A 17,776-nucleotide genomic window follows, 5' to 3' on the forward strand; every position below is an offset into this window, starting at 1 on the left:
TTACTGTGAAAATCAGATGCAGTCATAGAGCACCTCCTCCTCCCAGAAACCTTGGAAAAATAGAGAAGAATGAGGGATAGGGAAGGGAACAGAGAAAGAGGGGTAATCACTATCAAGAGAGAATGATGGCAGTAGAAGCACTGTATTTTTAAGAAGAAATATTAGAGTAACACAGGATTTAAGAATGATAAAGGGCAAAAATTACATTGACTCTAGCACACATTTAACCACATTCCTGTACACAACCCGACCTTCTCTCTCTCTCTCTCTCTCTCTCTCTCTGGGGAAGGAGGGAGGGGGGAAAAATCAGCTTAAAATATGGCAAGAAATCTCCTCCCATCCAATAGAGATATAGTAATTTATCTGGATTAACCAAGGAGAGAGCAGCATGTGGGAGAGACTGAGCTAGTGAGAATGAGAGAGAGAGTGAGAGTGTATAGGAGAAAGTGATGGAGAGATAGAGTGAGATTCCACAAGGAAAGGAGAGGCACAGCAGGCTTTGAAGGGGAGGGAGCTAAATGAACAAGTGAGAGAGACAAAGGCAGGGAGGTGTGCAAGGGAAGGGGTGGCAGAAAAAGGTGGCAGAAGATATACTGGACGTAATGAAAGACAAGGGAATGACAGCAGATAAAGCAGGATGTCGCTTGGAGGAATGAACTAGCGAATGTCAGAAAAGGAAGGTGGAAGGAGAGCATGAAATGGCAGGCAGGGAGAAAAAAGCAGGACCTATAGCTGGTGGATGGAGGAGATTCTGCTTCTCTTAGTGGAGGTGCACATACAGCACCATTGGTCATTTCAGCACTGGACAGCGCCAGGCACAGAGAGGGGAGACAGAGCTCAGGAATGAGATATATAGAGTGGGGGTCCCTACTGGACATATTATATGCAATATATACATTTCGTGGGACTCTAGTGTACTGAGGGAATTAAAGAAGCCCAGGATGGGGTTGTAGTTTAGCGATTTCTAACACAGTAGGGTTGATGCTTTAATCCATTTCTGTTTGGAGAGAGGTGAGTGATGTGCTGTAGTGGAAGGTGGGGTATATTTATGTGTTAGGTAGATGCTGCATGCCCCCTGACAAGTTTGGGGTGACCTGAGGACAGCAAACCAGTCAGGGAGGGGGGCTCTTTCCGTGCCCCAGCAAGGAGACATGCTACAAAGCAGTGACAGGTAGGATTAGCGTAAGGTTAGGAGAGGGGAGCAGGCTCGATCCTCCCCGGTGTCCCAGTTGAGCACGGCGGGGGGAAGAGGCAGACGTGATGGGCGAGTGGACAATCTTGGAGCGCCTGCTGGAGGCTGCTGTGCAGCAGCACTCTACTATGATAGGAAGGTAAGTGCTGGGAGGGGGTGAGTGGAAATCTTGTACTGGGGGTTCAGTCTGCAAGCAAATGCTGATGCCATGCTGTACCCCTAAATTCCACATTCACCCACAATGCCATACCACTCTATATATGGCTGGAAGGGGAGGGGATCCACGTTTGTTCATGATGCCTAAGCACTGCAGATCTCCTGCGAAAGAGTGAAGGAAAGGCTGGAGTGCTGGCTGCCCCATGAGGCAGTGTTTTGGGCGCAGAACTGGGTTTGTGGCCAAGGTGCACAGAGAAGGGTAGGTGGGTTACTGCTTTGCTTATATGACCCCTGGGGTGGGGGTTGGGGCTGGGATGGAATTCGATTTGTGAAAGGCCTAACATCATTCACCTCAGGATTATATTCACTTACCCTGGGTAGAGAGAAATAATGTTTTGGCAAGAGTAGTTATTCTTGGTTGTTCCTTCCCAAAACACATCCCTCCATATTGTTCTGCGTGTATATTGGCGATGTGTCTGTTTGCTTCTGCCCAATCAAGCTCTTTAGACAACTGGCAACAGGTCATGCGTGTTATCTATACAAGACGCTCTGGGCTGCTATTATATAAAGGCAATGGGAAACGTTTAGCTCTTTACGCCAAGCTGCTACTTTTGCGACCACCTTACAAATGTCTTGGGAGGCTTTGGTGCCTTTTAAGCTTTAGCCAAGAAATAGGTACCATTCTAGTTCAGAGTAGCATCATGCCACCTATTAGCCCCTGTACCTACAGGCAGAGATTCCATTTCTCTGTATAGGTGCCTGTTCCGGATATGTGTGAGACTGTGAGCAGTGTGACAAGTGTTCTGGCACTAAATGAAAGGGGATCATCTGTTTTCTCCAACCTCACTCTAGTTTTAACTATTTGTAGTATGTGCCTGATATGCAATCTCTATACAGTGACTTCTCAGCTGTTCTTGAATTCTACAGCCCACACCAGCCTTGAGCTGCAGATGGGTGCTGGTAGCTACTAGCTGTAACTGAGCAGCAGCTGGAAAGCCTCTGGTGGAAGAAGACTGCAGGGTTCATATTGCATCTTAACCTATCCAGCTTTCTCAGTAAATAAAAACCCCATACCACGACTGACACCCTGGCCATTCCCATCTGTGTGTCTACAGCAATAGCAGCCTCCAGTTCATAACCATGTATTCAAGTCTTACAGCTTTGCATAATCTTGGTTCTAATGGGTAATACTGCTTATGAGCAAATTCTATGTATATAGTGAGGCCCAGTTAGGTTGCTAATTCTTTGCCCTAGGTGCCTTTAGGCCTGGCATCTTACAGTTACCAACTGCATCTTCTTATGTATTTTTGTTGTTCTGGGAGACGTTAGTTCTAATTGTATAACAGCCTTTGTTTGTGAGGTGTACAAGGTTAAAGATGTGAGGGCAAGCTTTCATTTGACTTGCTAAATACAGTATTATAAATGGCTGGCATGATGACTTTGCAAAGGTGCCCTGAGCCCTGAGATTGAACTGAGAGGGTTATCTCCCTGCACCAGCTTCATGGTTATAGCTGAGGTGAAGGGGCTAAAGTAAATGAACTATGCTTTTCACAGGTACAATATTACATTTTCTCTTTTTAGGCTGTGTTCTGAATAAATCAAAGATGTACTGTCTTTCATGCCTTGCATTTGTATGTTTTAGCAGGAGACCTGTGTATTAGCCTATGGGCAAAGTCAAGCACTCTTTAGGAACAAAAAACGTCCCCATTCTAGACTGTGTTGTAAATTGAGTTATTATTCAGAAATTGGGGGCTGATTTTGGAGAGATTGTTGCTTCCAAAAACACCCATACTTGTTTGATGTACTTGAAGATCCATTGAAAGCTAAAATGTCTGAGAATTAGGTGCACCTGTACAGAAATGCTTGTTCTGGGGCTACTGTCTTGTTATTATTATCATTATTATTATTAATAATATTAATAATAATAACAATAATAATACTATAATAATAATTAGAATTACCATTCTGTGAATAGGACTTTATTTTACTACACATGCAAAGTATAGCTGCCACATAAGCATGTAATGTATCTTGAATGCTGGCAAAATGTCATATGTTTTTTGCAGTGGCATGCTTTTACTATCCCAAGACAAATCCAATGTTTGACTGGGCAGGTCTATAAAATGAACTTACAACTCATTGAGTGGCCACTGGCCTCTGTCTTTTGCTGGGGCGGGGGGCACAACTTCCAGGCTGGAAGGTAGTCTTAATCACAACTATAAATACAATTTAGTTGCTATTGGTTACTGGAATGCAAAACAGATTCATATTTAGCTATGTATAAATCCCTTAGGCTCCTCATATTATCTTCTTTTTTTTTTTTAATTCAGTTAGTTTATTAAAGAATAGTATAAAAAAAATACAACATTGTTCTGCATGCCATTGACAATAGAGAATATGTTTAGTATTACAATAGCAGTAATCCTGAGACAGAATGTTCATTACTGAAGTTTAGTGTACATTATGAAATATCATTTTTTTTTAACAATTTGTAGAAACAAATACCATAGAAATGACTAGTGTAACCCCAATTATGAGCATTCTTACATGTCATTATTGCCCCACCATGGGATATTGTTGATGAAGGGGGTTGAGGGGGTACATATCCATCCAGGGACCCCAGATTTTATGGAATTTGGTAGGGACCCCCCTTTTAATGTACACTAATTGTTCAACATTGCAAGTATCTTGCATTATTTGCTTCCAAGAAGTAAAGGTTGGAGGGGTCAGACTCCTCCAGCTTTGGGTTATAAGCCTCTTTGCCTGTAACAGTGCCTCAAGCAAAAAAAGTGCTTGGAACTGGTTTAACTTAATGTCCTGTATTATGCCCAGAATGCATAGTTTAGGAGTTCTGTCTATTGTAATTTGCTGTACTGCTTTCAGGGTATCTATGATTTTCCTCCAGAACGAAGTAATCTTAAGGTGGCCATACACGGGCCGATAAAAGCTGCCGACAGGGCGTGTCGGCAGCTTATTGGCCCGTGTATGGGGCCCCCTGACGGGCTTCACCAATCGAGATCTGGCCTCGATTGGATGGGACAGAAAATCCCGTCGGACCGCAGCTGCATCTATTGTTGATGCGGGCCTTAGGGCCCACGATCAGATCAGCCCGATATTGCCCACCTCAAGGTGGGCATATCGGAGGGAGATCCGCTCGTTTGGCGACATCGCCAAAGGAGCAGATCTCTCCATGTATGGCCACCTTTACTGCATCCCTCATCATCATAGCTGGATGACAGTAATAACAACCCAAAGGCATGTCACACTGATATTTCGGAAGGCAAATATTGCCCACAATTTTCTAAATCACATAACTATATTATTTAAGATATTTTCACCAGTTCTATATATATAAATGAACTGTAGTTGCAGGAATTGAAATATTAACTTACTTTATATTGGATTTGCAGTATATATATAAAAATGCATTACCCTTAAATATTGTAGAACATCTCTATAGCAGTATGTGTTAGAGTATGTGTAGTTGTATCAACTACAAACAGACTCATCCTCTGAAAATTTTCTATATCACATAACTATATTATTTAAGATATTTTCACCAGTTCTAGATATATAAATGAACTGTAGTTGCAGGAATTGAAATATTAACTTACTTTATATTGGATTTGCAGTATATATAAAAATGCATTACCCTTAAATATTGTAGAACATCTCTATAGCAGTATGTGTGGCCCTTTATTAATAATACAAAGTACATGAGATTTAAGCAGATGGTTAACAAACACCCATATACTGAGAATCATCATGTCTTCCATGAAGGTATAGAGTAGGTTGTTTCAGATTTACACAAGTGCTGTCATATAGAATATAGATTCAGTGTTAGTGTGAAAATCATATGCAGTCATAGAGCACCTCCTCCTCCCAGAATCCTTGGAAAAATATAGACAAAGAATGAGCGATAGGTAAGGAAACAAAGCAAGAGAGGATGATGGCAGTAGAAGCACATCATTTTTAAGAAGGATAAATATTAGAGTAACAAAGGATTTAATAATGATAAAGGGCAAGCAAAAATCACACTGACTCTAGCACACATATAACCACATTCCTGTACACAACCCAACCTTCTCTCTCTGGGGTAGGAGGGAGGGGGGAAAATCATCTTAAAATATGCCAACAAATCTCCTCCCATCCAATAGAGATGTAGTAATTTATCCGGATTAACCAAGTAGAGAGCAGCATGTGGGAGAGATTGAGCTAGTGAGAATCAGAGAGAGAGTTTGTGTGTAGGAGAAAGTGATGGAGAGGTAGAGTGAGATTCCACAAGGGAAAAAGAGACACAGCAGGCTTTGAAGGGTGGGGGGGGGGAGCTAACTGAACAAGTGAGAGAGACAAAGGCAGGGAGGTGTGCAAGGGAAAGGGTGCCTGAAAAAGTGTGGCAGATGATATACTAGACGTAATGAAAGACAAGGGAGTGAAAGCAGATAGAGCAGGATGTCGCTTGGAGGAATGAACTGGTGAATGTAAGAAAAGGAAGGTGGAAGGAGAGCATGAAATGGCAGGCAGGGAGAAATAAGCAGGACCTAAAAGGCTGGTGGTTGACGGAGATTCCGGTTCTCTTAGTGGAGGTGCACATTCAGCACCATCAGTCATTTCAGCACTGGACAGCGCCAGGCAGAGGGAGGGGAGACAGAGCTCAGGAATGAGATATATAGAGTGGGGGTCCCTACTGGATATATTATATGCAATATATACATTTCGTGGGACTCTAGTGTACTGAGGGAATTGATAAAGCCCACGACGGGGTTGTAGTTTAGCGAATGCTTACGCAGTAGGGTTGATGCTCTAATCCGTTTCTGTTTGGAAAGAGGTGAGTGATGTGCTTTAGTGGAAGGTGGGGTATAGTTATGTGTTAGGTAGATGCCGCATGGCCCCTGACAAGTTTGGGGTGACCTGAGGACAGCAAACCAGTCAGGAAGGGGGGCTCTTTCCGTGCCCCAGCAAGGAGACATGCTACAAACTAAGCAGTGACCAGTAGGATTAGTGTAAGGTTAGGAGAAGGGAGCAGGCTCGATCCTCCCCGGTGTCCCAGTTGAGCACAGCGGGGGAAGAAGCAGACGTGATGGGCGAGTGGACAATCTTGGAGCGCCTGCTGGAGGCTGCTGTGCAGGAGCACTCTACTATGATAGGAAGGTAAGTGATGGGTGAGTGATTGATAATCTGGCAAGTGGGGTACTTGTACTGGGGATTCAGCCTACAAGGAAATGCTGCCATGCTGTACCCCCAAAATCAACATTCACCCACAATGCCATACCGCTCTATATATGGCTGGAAGGGAAGGGGAACCTAGTTAGGTTGCAAATTCTTTGCCCTAGGTGCACATAGGCCTGGCATCTTACAGTTACTAACCACATCTTCTTATGTATTTATGTCATTCTGGGAGACGTTAGTTCTAATTGTATAACAGCCTTTGTAGGGTATACAAGGTTAATGTTGTGAGGGCAAGCTTTCATTTGACTTGCTAAATACAGTATTATATGGCTGGCATGACTTTGCAAAGGTGCCCTGAGATTGAACTGAGAGGGTTAGCTCCCTGCACCAGCTTCATGCTTATGGTTGATGTGAAGGGGCTACAGTAAATTAACTATGCGTCTCACAGGTACAATATTAAATTGATGTACGGTCTTTCAAGCCTTGCATTTGTATGTTTTACCAGAAGGCGGTGTGTATTAGCCTATGGGAAAAGTCATGCACTCTCTAGGAACAAAAACTCCCCATTCTAGACTGTGTTGTAAATAGAGTTATTATTCACAAATTAGAGGCTGATTTTGGAGAGATTGTTGCTGCCAAAAACACCTGTACTTGGTTGATGTACTTGAAGATACATTGAAAGCTAAAATGTCTGAGAATTAGGTTCACCTGCACAGGAATGCTTGTTCTTAGGCTACCATCTGGTTATTATTATTATTGTTATTAATAATAATAATAATAATACAGTAGAACTCCCATTTTACATCCCCTGATTGTAAGTTTCCCCTCATTTTGCCTATTTTCCCACCTATATATTATGCATAATAGATTTCCCTGATTATACATTTTCCTGAATTTTACACCATTGTTTTCTGGTCCGCTGAAAAATGTAAAATGGAGGTTCTAGTCAGGGCCGGATTTGTGACCAGGCCACAAAGGCCTGGGCCTAGGGCGGCAACATTTTAGGGGCGGCATGCCACCGAGCCACATCCTAAGGGGACTCAAAGTTCTCCAGTGCTCCGGTGCTTGTCACCGCGCTGACACGTGCACGGAGAAGGGGTTGCGCACAATAACTTTTCGGTGCTAGGACTATGCAACGGGTAGGGGGTGTGCATGTACCAGTGCCCAGTACTGGGACCATTCCCCCATGGAATCCGGCCCTTTTTCTACTGTAATAATAATTAGAATTACCAATCTGTGAATAGGATTTTATTTTATTACACATGCAAAGTATAGCTGCTACATAGTCATGTAATGTACAGTATCTTGAATGCTGGTTAAATGCCACAGGGTGCACAACCACTTAAACTAGCAAGCATATGTTTTTTGCAGTGGCATGCTTTTACTATCCCAAGAAAAATCCAATGTTTGACTGGGCAGGTCTATAAAAGGAACTTAGAACTCCTTGAGTGGCCACTGGCCTCTGTCTTTTGCTGGGGGGGGGCACACCTTCCAGGCTGGACGGTAGTCTTAATCACAACTATAAATACCATTTAGTTGCTATTGCTTACTGGAATGTAAAACACATTCATATTTAGCTATGTATAAATCTCTTTGGCCCCTTGACTCCTCATATTATGTTTTTTTTCTAAATTCAGGTGGTTTATCTCTTTGGCCCCTTGACTCCTCATATTATGTTTTTTTTTCTAAATTCAGGTGGTTTATTAAAGAATAGTATAAAAAATACAAAATTGTTCTGCTTGCCATTGACAATAGAGAATATGTTTTGTATTACAATAGCAGTAATCCTGAGACAGAATAATCATTACTGAAGCTTAGTGTACATTATGAAATATAGAAAATTTTAGCAATTTGTAGAAATGAATATCATAGAAATGAAGAGTGTAATCACAATTGCGAACATTCTTTACATGTCATTATTGCCCCACCATAGGATATTGTTGATGAAGGAGGTACATATCCATCCAGGGACCCCAGATTTTATGGAATTTGGTAGGGACCCCCTTTTAATGTACACGAATTGTTGTTGCAAGTATATTGCACGTATCTTGCATTATTTGCTTCCAAGGTTGGAGGGATCAGGCTGCTCCAGTTTTGGGTTATAAGCCTCTTTGCCAGTAACAGTGACTCAAGCAAAAAAAGTGCTTGCTATTGGTTTAATTTAAGTTCCTGTATTATGGCCAGAATGCATAGTTTAGGAGTTCTGTCTATTGTAATTTGCTGTACTGCTTCCAGGGTATCTATGATTTCCCTCCAGATCTGGAGTATCTGGATTAATAAAATGTAGTCTGGCTGGGGTATAATAGGCTCTATGCACAATGTATAATTGGATTATATAGATTCTTGAGCCCGTGAAAATTCAGCCACTGATTTTGTGGGATATGATAAGGGTTTTGGCTTTCCATCTTATCACACATCTCCTAGTGTAGTAATTCCACATCTTACTAATTGATACATGAGACCCAACCAAGCAACACATGGATAATCCTGGTTATTCCAAAGAGGTATTAATGGGTCTGTGCATTTAAATGTTTAAATGTTATAGATTTATTTGCCAATAACCAGGCTCTACACAGTGAATGAAACATAGGTAAATGCAAGGTTTGAGAATGTGCCCTTAGGGATTTTCCCAGTATCCAGCTTATCAGGTTTACGCCAAAGCCAGTTAGTTGTGCCCATGGGAGGGTTTACGCCAAAGCCAGTTAGTTGTGCCCATGGGAATGAAGGTGATAAACATTTTCTACCCAGGTGGCTAGTTGCCACAGCTGGGTTGCCAGGTAATGCAGGTATATATCAGATAGAGCCAGACCAGTTTTGGATTTAGTTAACTGTTGAAATCTAATTGCTGATTAGTTGCTCTGGGCAACATCACTGGTAATGCTTCACTCCACTTTTTACACAGCATGATAAATCCTTAGGATCGATAACGTCATGTCATGAACGTTTTGTACATTTTTGAAATTACTAAACATTCAGTAATTTCCTAAACAAGGCAACCTGATGGGTTCTGTGAGGGTTCTGGCCTACAAACAGTGTTCCACAGTGTTGCCAAAATGACTTCACCCGAAATATGTCACTGATCTTTTTGCATTTAACATCAATGCATATGCATTTATGTGTTTTGATATTGCTACTGGGCATATTCCCTAAACAGGCCAGCCTTATGTATTGTACCAATAATTTACATCCTAATTAAGTACATGTATGGAACCAACTATCCGGAATGCTTGGGGGCTTTGGTCTTTCCTTAATTTAGATCACAATATCTTAAGGCTGCTAAAAATCATTTAAACATTAAATAAATTCAATAGGATTGTTTTGCAATAACTATGGATTAATTAAGCTTAGCATAAAATAGAAGGTACTGTTTTACATTATACTGTACTGTATATGAAGCCTATGTCTTCAGTACATTTTAAAAGGCGTTTGTCTCTACAGGCACTATGTAAGAGGTTGTTTCTATGTATAGACTCCAGCTGATTAGCACATTGAAATCAGAAGGCACCTCTCTAGTTTGGTGTAAGCACACTGTGATTTAACACCTTTTTGTAGAAGGATGAGTGTAGATAATTAAGTAGCTATTTGACAGCTAGCACAATTGCTAAGATTAACTCTTCTCAAGCACTTTATTATGCTCCCATTAAATATTCATCTTTTAATAACGGCTACTGAGTTGCTTAAGGGGAGGCTAACTATGGTTTAGAACACGTGCTTAACTCACGTCTTGTGGCCATAGTTGTTTCTTCCCTTACCCTCTACCCTGTCACATATATTTGTAAGCAATGGTTACAATGGTTCTTTAGTTATCTGAGATTATTGATGACCATATTGCAGCATAGATTATATAACCAGATGCGGCTCAGGTTGACAAGGGAAATTGTACTATGGAGCATTGCAGGTCTTTAAATTCCTTATAAAACAACCCATATAAAAAAACAATTTTGTATATAAATGAAAATTTACTCTGAATCAGCACTGTAAAGCTAGCTCAGAGTAAAGCTACAAATGTAATTCAGTTTTCCAAGTCTTGCATTTGGACATCACCTTTGTGCCTTGATTAACACATAAATCCACATACACTATGTCTGCCATCCTGTCTGCATAACCAATAAACAGAGGCAAGAGGGCTAACATAGGTGGGTTTATGTGCTTGCGGCTGAAGGAAAGGTAATTGATTGCTTTACTCATAGGCCTCAGAGCACATAAGCTGCTGTGTGTGTCACAGACCCCTGTACTTATGTATCCTATTTCGGATCCTTTAGTAGGCTCCAAGGATCTCAATACTCAAGCCTTGCATAATGAATGGAAGCACTTATTTAATGCTCTTGTGACCTTCACTACTGCAGTGCGAATTTGTGGCCCTTCATTACTGGTAATTCTGTCACATTCCTATCAATTTTCAATGTGTCAGCAGCACTTTGAATCACTCAACAAGAAAATGCACCCTGCCCGCATTGTTAAAAACGTTTGAAACAATGTAGCAGGAGGCAGCTGATTAACAGACCTATCAATAAGAATGTAAGGTATTGTCAGACTTGGAGTACAGGTATGGGACCTATTATGCAGAATGTTTAGGACCTGGGGTTTTCCGGATAACAGATCTTTCTGTAATTTGGATCTTTATACCTGAAATCTACTAGAAAAACATATAACATTAAATTAACCCAATAGGCTGGTTTTGCTTCCAATAAGGATTAATTATATCTTATTTTGGATCAAGTACAAGGTACTGTTTTATTATTACAGAGAAAAAGAAAATCATTTTCAAAAATGTTAATTATTTGGATAAAATGGAGTGAGACAGCATTTCTGTAATATTGAGATTTCTGGATAACAGGTTCCTAGATAACGGATCCCATGGCTGTACTGGCTAGAGGAGAGCTGGCTTCTGCTACACTGTAGCAGTCAGAACCAGCTATGCAGAAAATAAACAAACAAACTCTCTTTTCAATAGCAATTACATTTAGAAAATAACTCCAAAAGCATTGAAAATGTTTAATGAGTACTGGAAATATATAATGGAAAGTTGTTTGAACTGTCGTTTTCTTCTAATAAGCAAAAAGGAAAAACTTGGTGGGAAATTCCATACGCAATGTTCGCAAACAAATATGTTGCTTGTCTGCCATACATATGCACGTTGTGCAAAATACAGCTTATCTGTGCCAGTAGCCAATAGCAATGAATAGAGTTTCAAAAGTACAGTTACTCTGCAACAGGGAACAGTATTTTTGCTCACTGTCACCTGTAAATGTGTTGATAAAGGTGACTCCAGTTGACCTTGCACCAATCAGCTTCTGGATCACCTTAAAATTGCCTACCTTGAAAGTTGGCAGCTAAAATACGAGTTATAGAAGGGAGGATCACACATTTTTGTACTACCAAATAACTGGAGTGAGATCCTTCCTTTTATTCATATGCATAATACCTTACAGCTAATATACTGTGTTATTGTGCTCTAATAAGTATTATACCAACCTTAATAGTGATGAGTGAAACTAGATGAAATTTCTAACCATATATATTGCCCATCCTTGTTAGAGAAGTTACACTGTGCTAGAAGCTTCTTAGATGGGAGCTTCTTTCCCACTGTTTAATGTTGAAGGTAAGAGGCGCATAATAACAATTAGGACCTGAATAATAATAGCTGTGAAACCTTACAGAGGATTTGTTTTTTAGATGGGGTCAGTGACCCCCCATTTGAAAGCTGGAAAAAATTAAAAGAAGAAGGCAACTAATTCAAAAACTATAGAAAATAAATAATGAGGACCAATAAAAAAGCTGCTTAGAATTAGCAACTGTCTATAATAGACATTTGCAGTCTGTGGTTTTCCAGGTATTTGCTGTAATTGTAGCTTTTAGAGACTTGTGGTAAAATTATTTATTACCTATCTTGTTTTATCCATTTCTCTTTCTGAAATATTGAATTCCCTGTATATTATAACACCCATTCAGATAGGTATTATGTTAGCATTTCATTACAAAGGAAGACTCTGTTCGAAGGGATATGAAAATACTCATTTACTATATCATAATCATTATTATTTTATATAGCATCAGCAAGTTATGCAGCACTTTTTAATCACTTTTAAAGTGGTCTCGCGATAATTTAACAAACAATGGTTACAGAAAAAATATATGGTATCTATTTTTTATGTAAACAACACATATAAGGATTAGAGAGGGTATAAACATGACATATTGATTACGATGGCTCCCCCAATAAGCTTAAAAACATTATTACCGTATATCTCAAAGAAAAGGGAAAAACCCTGGGAGATTACAGCCAGGCCCAATCAAAAGGGTAAAATCTTGGTTGAGCTGCCTGCAGAAGCCAAGAATAATCATAGACATATAATCTATAGGACATTTGCTTGTATGAAAAGCCATAATCGGTGTAATCAGGCATCGTCATGTATCATGTCACTTGGTCAGCTTTACCATTCCATTCTTTGCTCCAGTAACAAATGAGCACAAGATGTATTGTTTTTATTTTCAGCACTTTTTGGTCTGAGAAATAAAGGGAAAGAAAACCATTCTCTAGTTCCTAGGTTAGTCTCTGTTGGCTGAATTATCGAGCAGTGAGCTTTTTAGACAGGTTGATTAATCATTTGCAGAAAATAACACGTGAATAGGAAAGATGATCTGTCTAGGGAAATTACAGAAAAATTGATTAGTCCATAACATTGGTTAAAAAGCTGAAAAAACAAACTCAAATAGGATGTATAGTGCATTTTATACAGACATATTTCTTTCAAAATTCCAGCATACATCCTAGTTAAGATGGCTTTTAGATGTAAGTGATTAGTGATCATATATCAATGGTAAACAAATGCCAAGTGCCATTCAAATAAAGTATTATAAAAAATTGTTCTTAATTTGATAATATCCAAGTGACAGGAAAGCATACTTTCATGTATATTCCATTGTACAGTGCTGCATAATATACTTTGTAAATGCTAAATAATAATATACAATAGCCCTATACTAGTAAAGGAATGCATTTCTTATAATGGGCACTATAATGCAATTATAAACTAGTATCCCTTGTTTTTATATCCCTTTTTTTTAATTTTTTAACAGGTTGATTATATGTGACTGGCCATTAAAATAAACATAATTATTTAAATAACCAGAACTGCGTGCATGTACACTAAGAATAAATTGTAGAGATAAAAAATAGTTTTTGATTGGGTCTTGCTTTTGTTCCTCTGGTAAATTCAATATGTAATTTCACAACAAAACTATTTACTCAACATTTTTTTTTTTAATGGCAGGATCCTGTTGACTGTAGTGGTTATATTCCGGATTCTTATTGTGGCGATCGTTGGAGAGACAGTCTATGAAGATGAGCAGACAATGTTCATGTGCAATACACTTCAACCTGGTTGTAACCAAGCGTGCTATGATCGAGCATTTCCCATTTCTCACATTCGCTACTGGGTCTTTCAGATCATTTTGGTTTGCACACCCAGTCTCTGCTTCATTACCTACTCTGTGCACCAGTCAGCCAAGCAGAAAGAACGGAGATATTCCTTTCTCTATCCCTTAATGGAGAAGGAACTCCCAAGAGATAACAAGAGAATGAAAAATATTAATGGGATTTTAGTGCAAAACCAGGACATTTCCTCTAAAGACGAGCCAGATTGCCTGGAGGTTAAGGAAATTCCAAACACTCCTAAGAAAGTTGTTAAGAGTGCAAAGGTCAAGCGACAGGAGGGAATTTCTCGATTCTACATTATCCAGGTCTTCTTTAGGAATGCTCTAGAGATTGGATTTTTGGCTGGACAATATTTTCTGTATGGCTTCAGTGTGCCTCCAATCTTTGAGTGTGACCGTTACCCTTGTGTGAAGGAGGTAGAGTGTTACGTTTCAAGACCCACTGAAAAGACTGTCTTCCTTGTCTTTATGTTTGCCGTCAGTGGCATCTGTGTCCTCCTAAACTTAGCTGAACTTAACCACCTTGGGTGGAGAAAGATCAAGACAGCAATGAGAGGGGTTCAAGCACGAAGAAAGTCAGTCTCCGATGTACGCAAAAAGGAGCCATCAACACTGGCCCAGGTGCCTACATTAGGTAGGACACAGTCCAGTGAGTCGGCGTACGTTTGACATACACTTTGACAATTCTTTACGTTCTTGCTACATGGTGTAAAATTATGTGAAGACAAAACATCAATATAGTGCTATATCAATGTGGTCTTCCAGCCACCTATAGAGCTCCTCAGGAACTATATTGAAAAAGCCTTTATAATAAATATGCTGCCACCCATCTAGCATCCAGTATAGTGAGGGAGTTTCCCCGCAGCAAGGATGGGATTGGAGAGGCAAGTTTTGTGCAATTTCTTTAATGACAACAGTACCATTAATTGTATATAGTTTATTAACACTGTACTAATCGGTTCTCAAGCAGAAGCTTTTTCCTTTGTCTTGAAAGAAACATTAATCAAAATTAAAATATCAAGTAGGTACATTACATCCATGGTATTTTGCAATCTATAAAACCCAGTATCCCTAGTAAGATAATGTAATTTTAGATCAAAGAGTCTTGAGCTTAGCATCTTTATTCTGAAACACATGCTTAGCAGTATGATTGCTTAAAATCTCAACATTTAGGCATTATAGAACATGGTTATCAGCCATCATTTAGAATGGCTTGCATGTATAGCTGAATGAAGAGTCAAATCTCCTGCACTGAGCATTTATCCTTACTTCCTCCAATATCGACCTAATATATATCTGGTATGGTTTATATAGTAGTATAAATTATGGCAAGATCTGGTCTATTAACAATGTCTTGCCCAGCTGTCATTTGGTTGGTGCTGCCTAAAATGCACTTCCTAATAACCTTGTATGGCAGCTAAAAGGAGAATTATGCCTAGAGTTGACTTTTCTTTCTGTTTAGGAGCTCTGGGTTAGTGCACTAACACAGGAAAAGCCATAATACAAGAAAGGTAATTTAAATGCAGTGAACAAAAGTATTTAATGGGGAGGGGGTGTTGATTCCTCTCACGACTGTTATATACCTCTCACCTCCCACGCACTGCTAACTCCTCTCCTCTCACACATCACCTGTTCCAAAAACAGAGTTGCCAATTGCAAAACCTGAAAGAAACACATTTTTTTCCTTTCATCTTAGGTAATTTCACATATAAGTAGCAGGAGAAGGGGGTTGTCTTGTTTCACGAATAAATAAATGTGAGAAAGTGAAAGGAAACAACGAGGGAACAAAATAGTTTTTGTAAAAGGTACTTGAAATCCCCACATAAAACATTTATCATGCACATAAAAGTAGGGAGGGGTGTGTGTATGGATGCTGGGTTTTCATTTGGAGGGGTTGAACTTGATGGACTTTGTCTTTTTTCAACCCAATTATGTAACATTCTACAGAAATCCTGCATTGTAACTTTATGTGGGGTTCCTTGGAGAGACCAAAACTGAAGGTGACCATTTGCAACATAGAAATTTGTAAAAAAAAAAAAAAAAACTCTGGCTCTAGCCCCCACCAGTTTTTAGGTAATATTTCACGCATTTAATTTCACAGATTCTGCATGATGTAACCTTGATGTCATAGTCACTGGTGTCTTAAAGGGCCACTTCCAGGACAAAAAATAATGGCCAATTTCAGGGAAGAGTTTTCCTCCTAAAAGATTACTCTCTCAGTTCATTCTGTATGTGGCCACTTTCTGATACTGAATATTGAGATTAAGGTCCACAGCTATCACTGCGCAAGCACACCAGAAATATACATGCAGCTACTATATCATCTTCCATTCTGCCAGGTTCTTTTTCTCAAAATCATAGCTAGAGGCTTCCACAAAAACTGATGACCAAATTTTTTGTTCTGGTATTTATACCCTTTAAGGCGCCAGTAATGATAAAATAAGCTTTTTCGAGGTCTTTTTTTTCCAGTTTTGACAGATATGTAGATAAGGTTGTTTTTCCTCTAGGAGGTTGGGAAAAGAATACTATAACTCTCATATATTAAGTTCTGTGTCGTTCTGTGGTGATTACCATACATCTTTAAATGTTTGAAGACTGTTCAACAAATTTGTATTTTAGTATAACTGTCATTTTGATAAGGAAGCAAATTTCTTTTGCATGAATTGCAATGTGCCTGTGAATCTGTGCATAGAATACGCAACATTTTGCATGCAAGTTTTTGCCTCACTTCACCTTCTGATACATCAGTAGCCTTCACTCATTGAGTAAAGCAGCGGTGTATGGCATCTATAAAATGCCCATATATTGGGTATTAGGGAGTCCCAGAAACTTCAACTATTGTGCAGTAGTGTCTTTATGGCAATATACAAACCCACACTGAAAGGAACCTTAATGGTTATGTTTGTCACAATAAACAACCAGACTGAGTCACACGCTCACTGATCATAATGGTGCTCTAACACATTAACCAAAATGAATCTCAAGTCTACATTCCCACACCACTGGGAGGACAATAATATAAAGATATGCTATAACACCATAACGTGCGTAGAGCCTCCTATACTCACAATTGCACATGCACAGAGGACCGACGTGCATCCAGCCAGCCTTCCTTACATATCTTTAACATGATATTCATATGCACATTGTCGGCTACTCTTATCTGATGCACATACAGCACAGACAAAGTTAAGATACTAAGGCCAAATGCAATAGTTCTACAAAGCCAAAAATATTTTTTTTTCCATTGAACCATTGTAGAAAAAAACAATATGTTTCTCAATATGAAGAGGCTGGTTCTCTACAACCAGGTGTTCATTAATTTGAAGGCAGCTGCATATCCATAGAGACAAAGTACAAGACAAGTTCTTCATAGCTACCATACTCTACTCTGAATGGGGATTGATGGGAGGAATTTTATCAACATGCTTAATAGGTAGCCTTTTTATACAGGAATACATAATTGCTTATTGCCTCTAAGGAAGAAAAAAACTACTTATTGGTACTTAAGATAAAAAATGTCTCACTCAGTTAAGCCAAAATTCCTTTGGCTGTGTGATGCAGTTGTCATAACGATGATCGCAAATAATTAAATACTGATTTATGCAGAATAAAGAGACCTTTGTCTTAAATGTGTTATTTGTAATTTATTTTCTGGCTACATTTCCGGTTTAAATTTATATAGTATAATTTTTTATTGAGATTTTACCTTAATTATATAGCATTTTATTACCTTTTCTATTTCTTATAAATTTCTCATTGTCATTTGAGGATAATATTCATCAAAACAATGACAAGTACAGTCATAAGGCAGTTGAGCAA

General features: G+C 39.3%; 1 protein-coding gene across 3 annotated transcripts; it reads left to right on the forward strand.

The window, feature by feature from the left end:
• Positions 1-371: 371 nt before the first annotated feature.
• Positions 372-17,565, forward strand: LOC108698634 (gap junction delta-2 protein). Of its 3 annotated transcripts, none has more exons than XM_041572947.1 (2): positions 372-1,331; positions 13,792-17,565. In XM_041572947.1, exons 1-2 carry the CDS (start codon positions 1,261-1,263, stop codon positions 14,621-14,623), a joined length of 903 nt encoding a protein of 300 aa, XP_041428881.1. In that variant the 5' UTR covers positions 372-1,260; the 3' UTR covers positions 14,624-17,565. The 3 variants fall into 3 exon arrangements, with proteins under 3 accessions (XP_041428881.1, XP_041428882.1, XP_018085749.1); XM_041572948.1 differs by lacking the exon at positions 372-1,331 and adding an exon at positions 1,345-1,607; XM_018230260.2 differs by lacking the exon at positions 372-1,331 and adding an exon at positions 4,745-6,499.
• The last annotated feature ends 211 nt before the right edge of the window (positions 17,566-17,776 follow it).

Source organism: Xenopus laevis, chromosome 8L (assembly GCF_017654675.1).
Source record: "Xenopus laevis strain J_2021 chromosome 8L, Xenopus_laevis_v10.1, whole genome shotgun sequence".
Classification (NCBI taxonomy): Eukaryota; Metazoa; Chordata; class Amphibia; order Anura; family Pipidae; genus Xenopus; species Xenopus laevis.

Coding starts and splice junctions, on each gene's coding strand:
- LOC108698634 (XM_041572947.1), top strand. CDS start 1,261: ATGGGCGAGTGGACAATCTTGGAGCGCCTGCTGGAGGCTGCTGTGCAG. Junction 1,332..13,791: donor CACTCTACTATGATAGGAAG/GTAAGTGCTGGG, acceptor TTTTAATGGCAG/GATCCTGTTGACTGTAGTGG.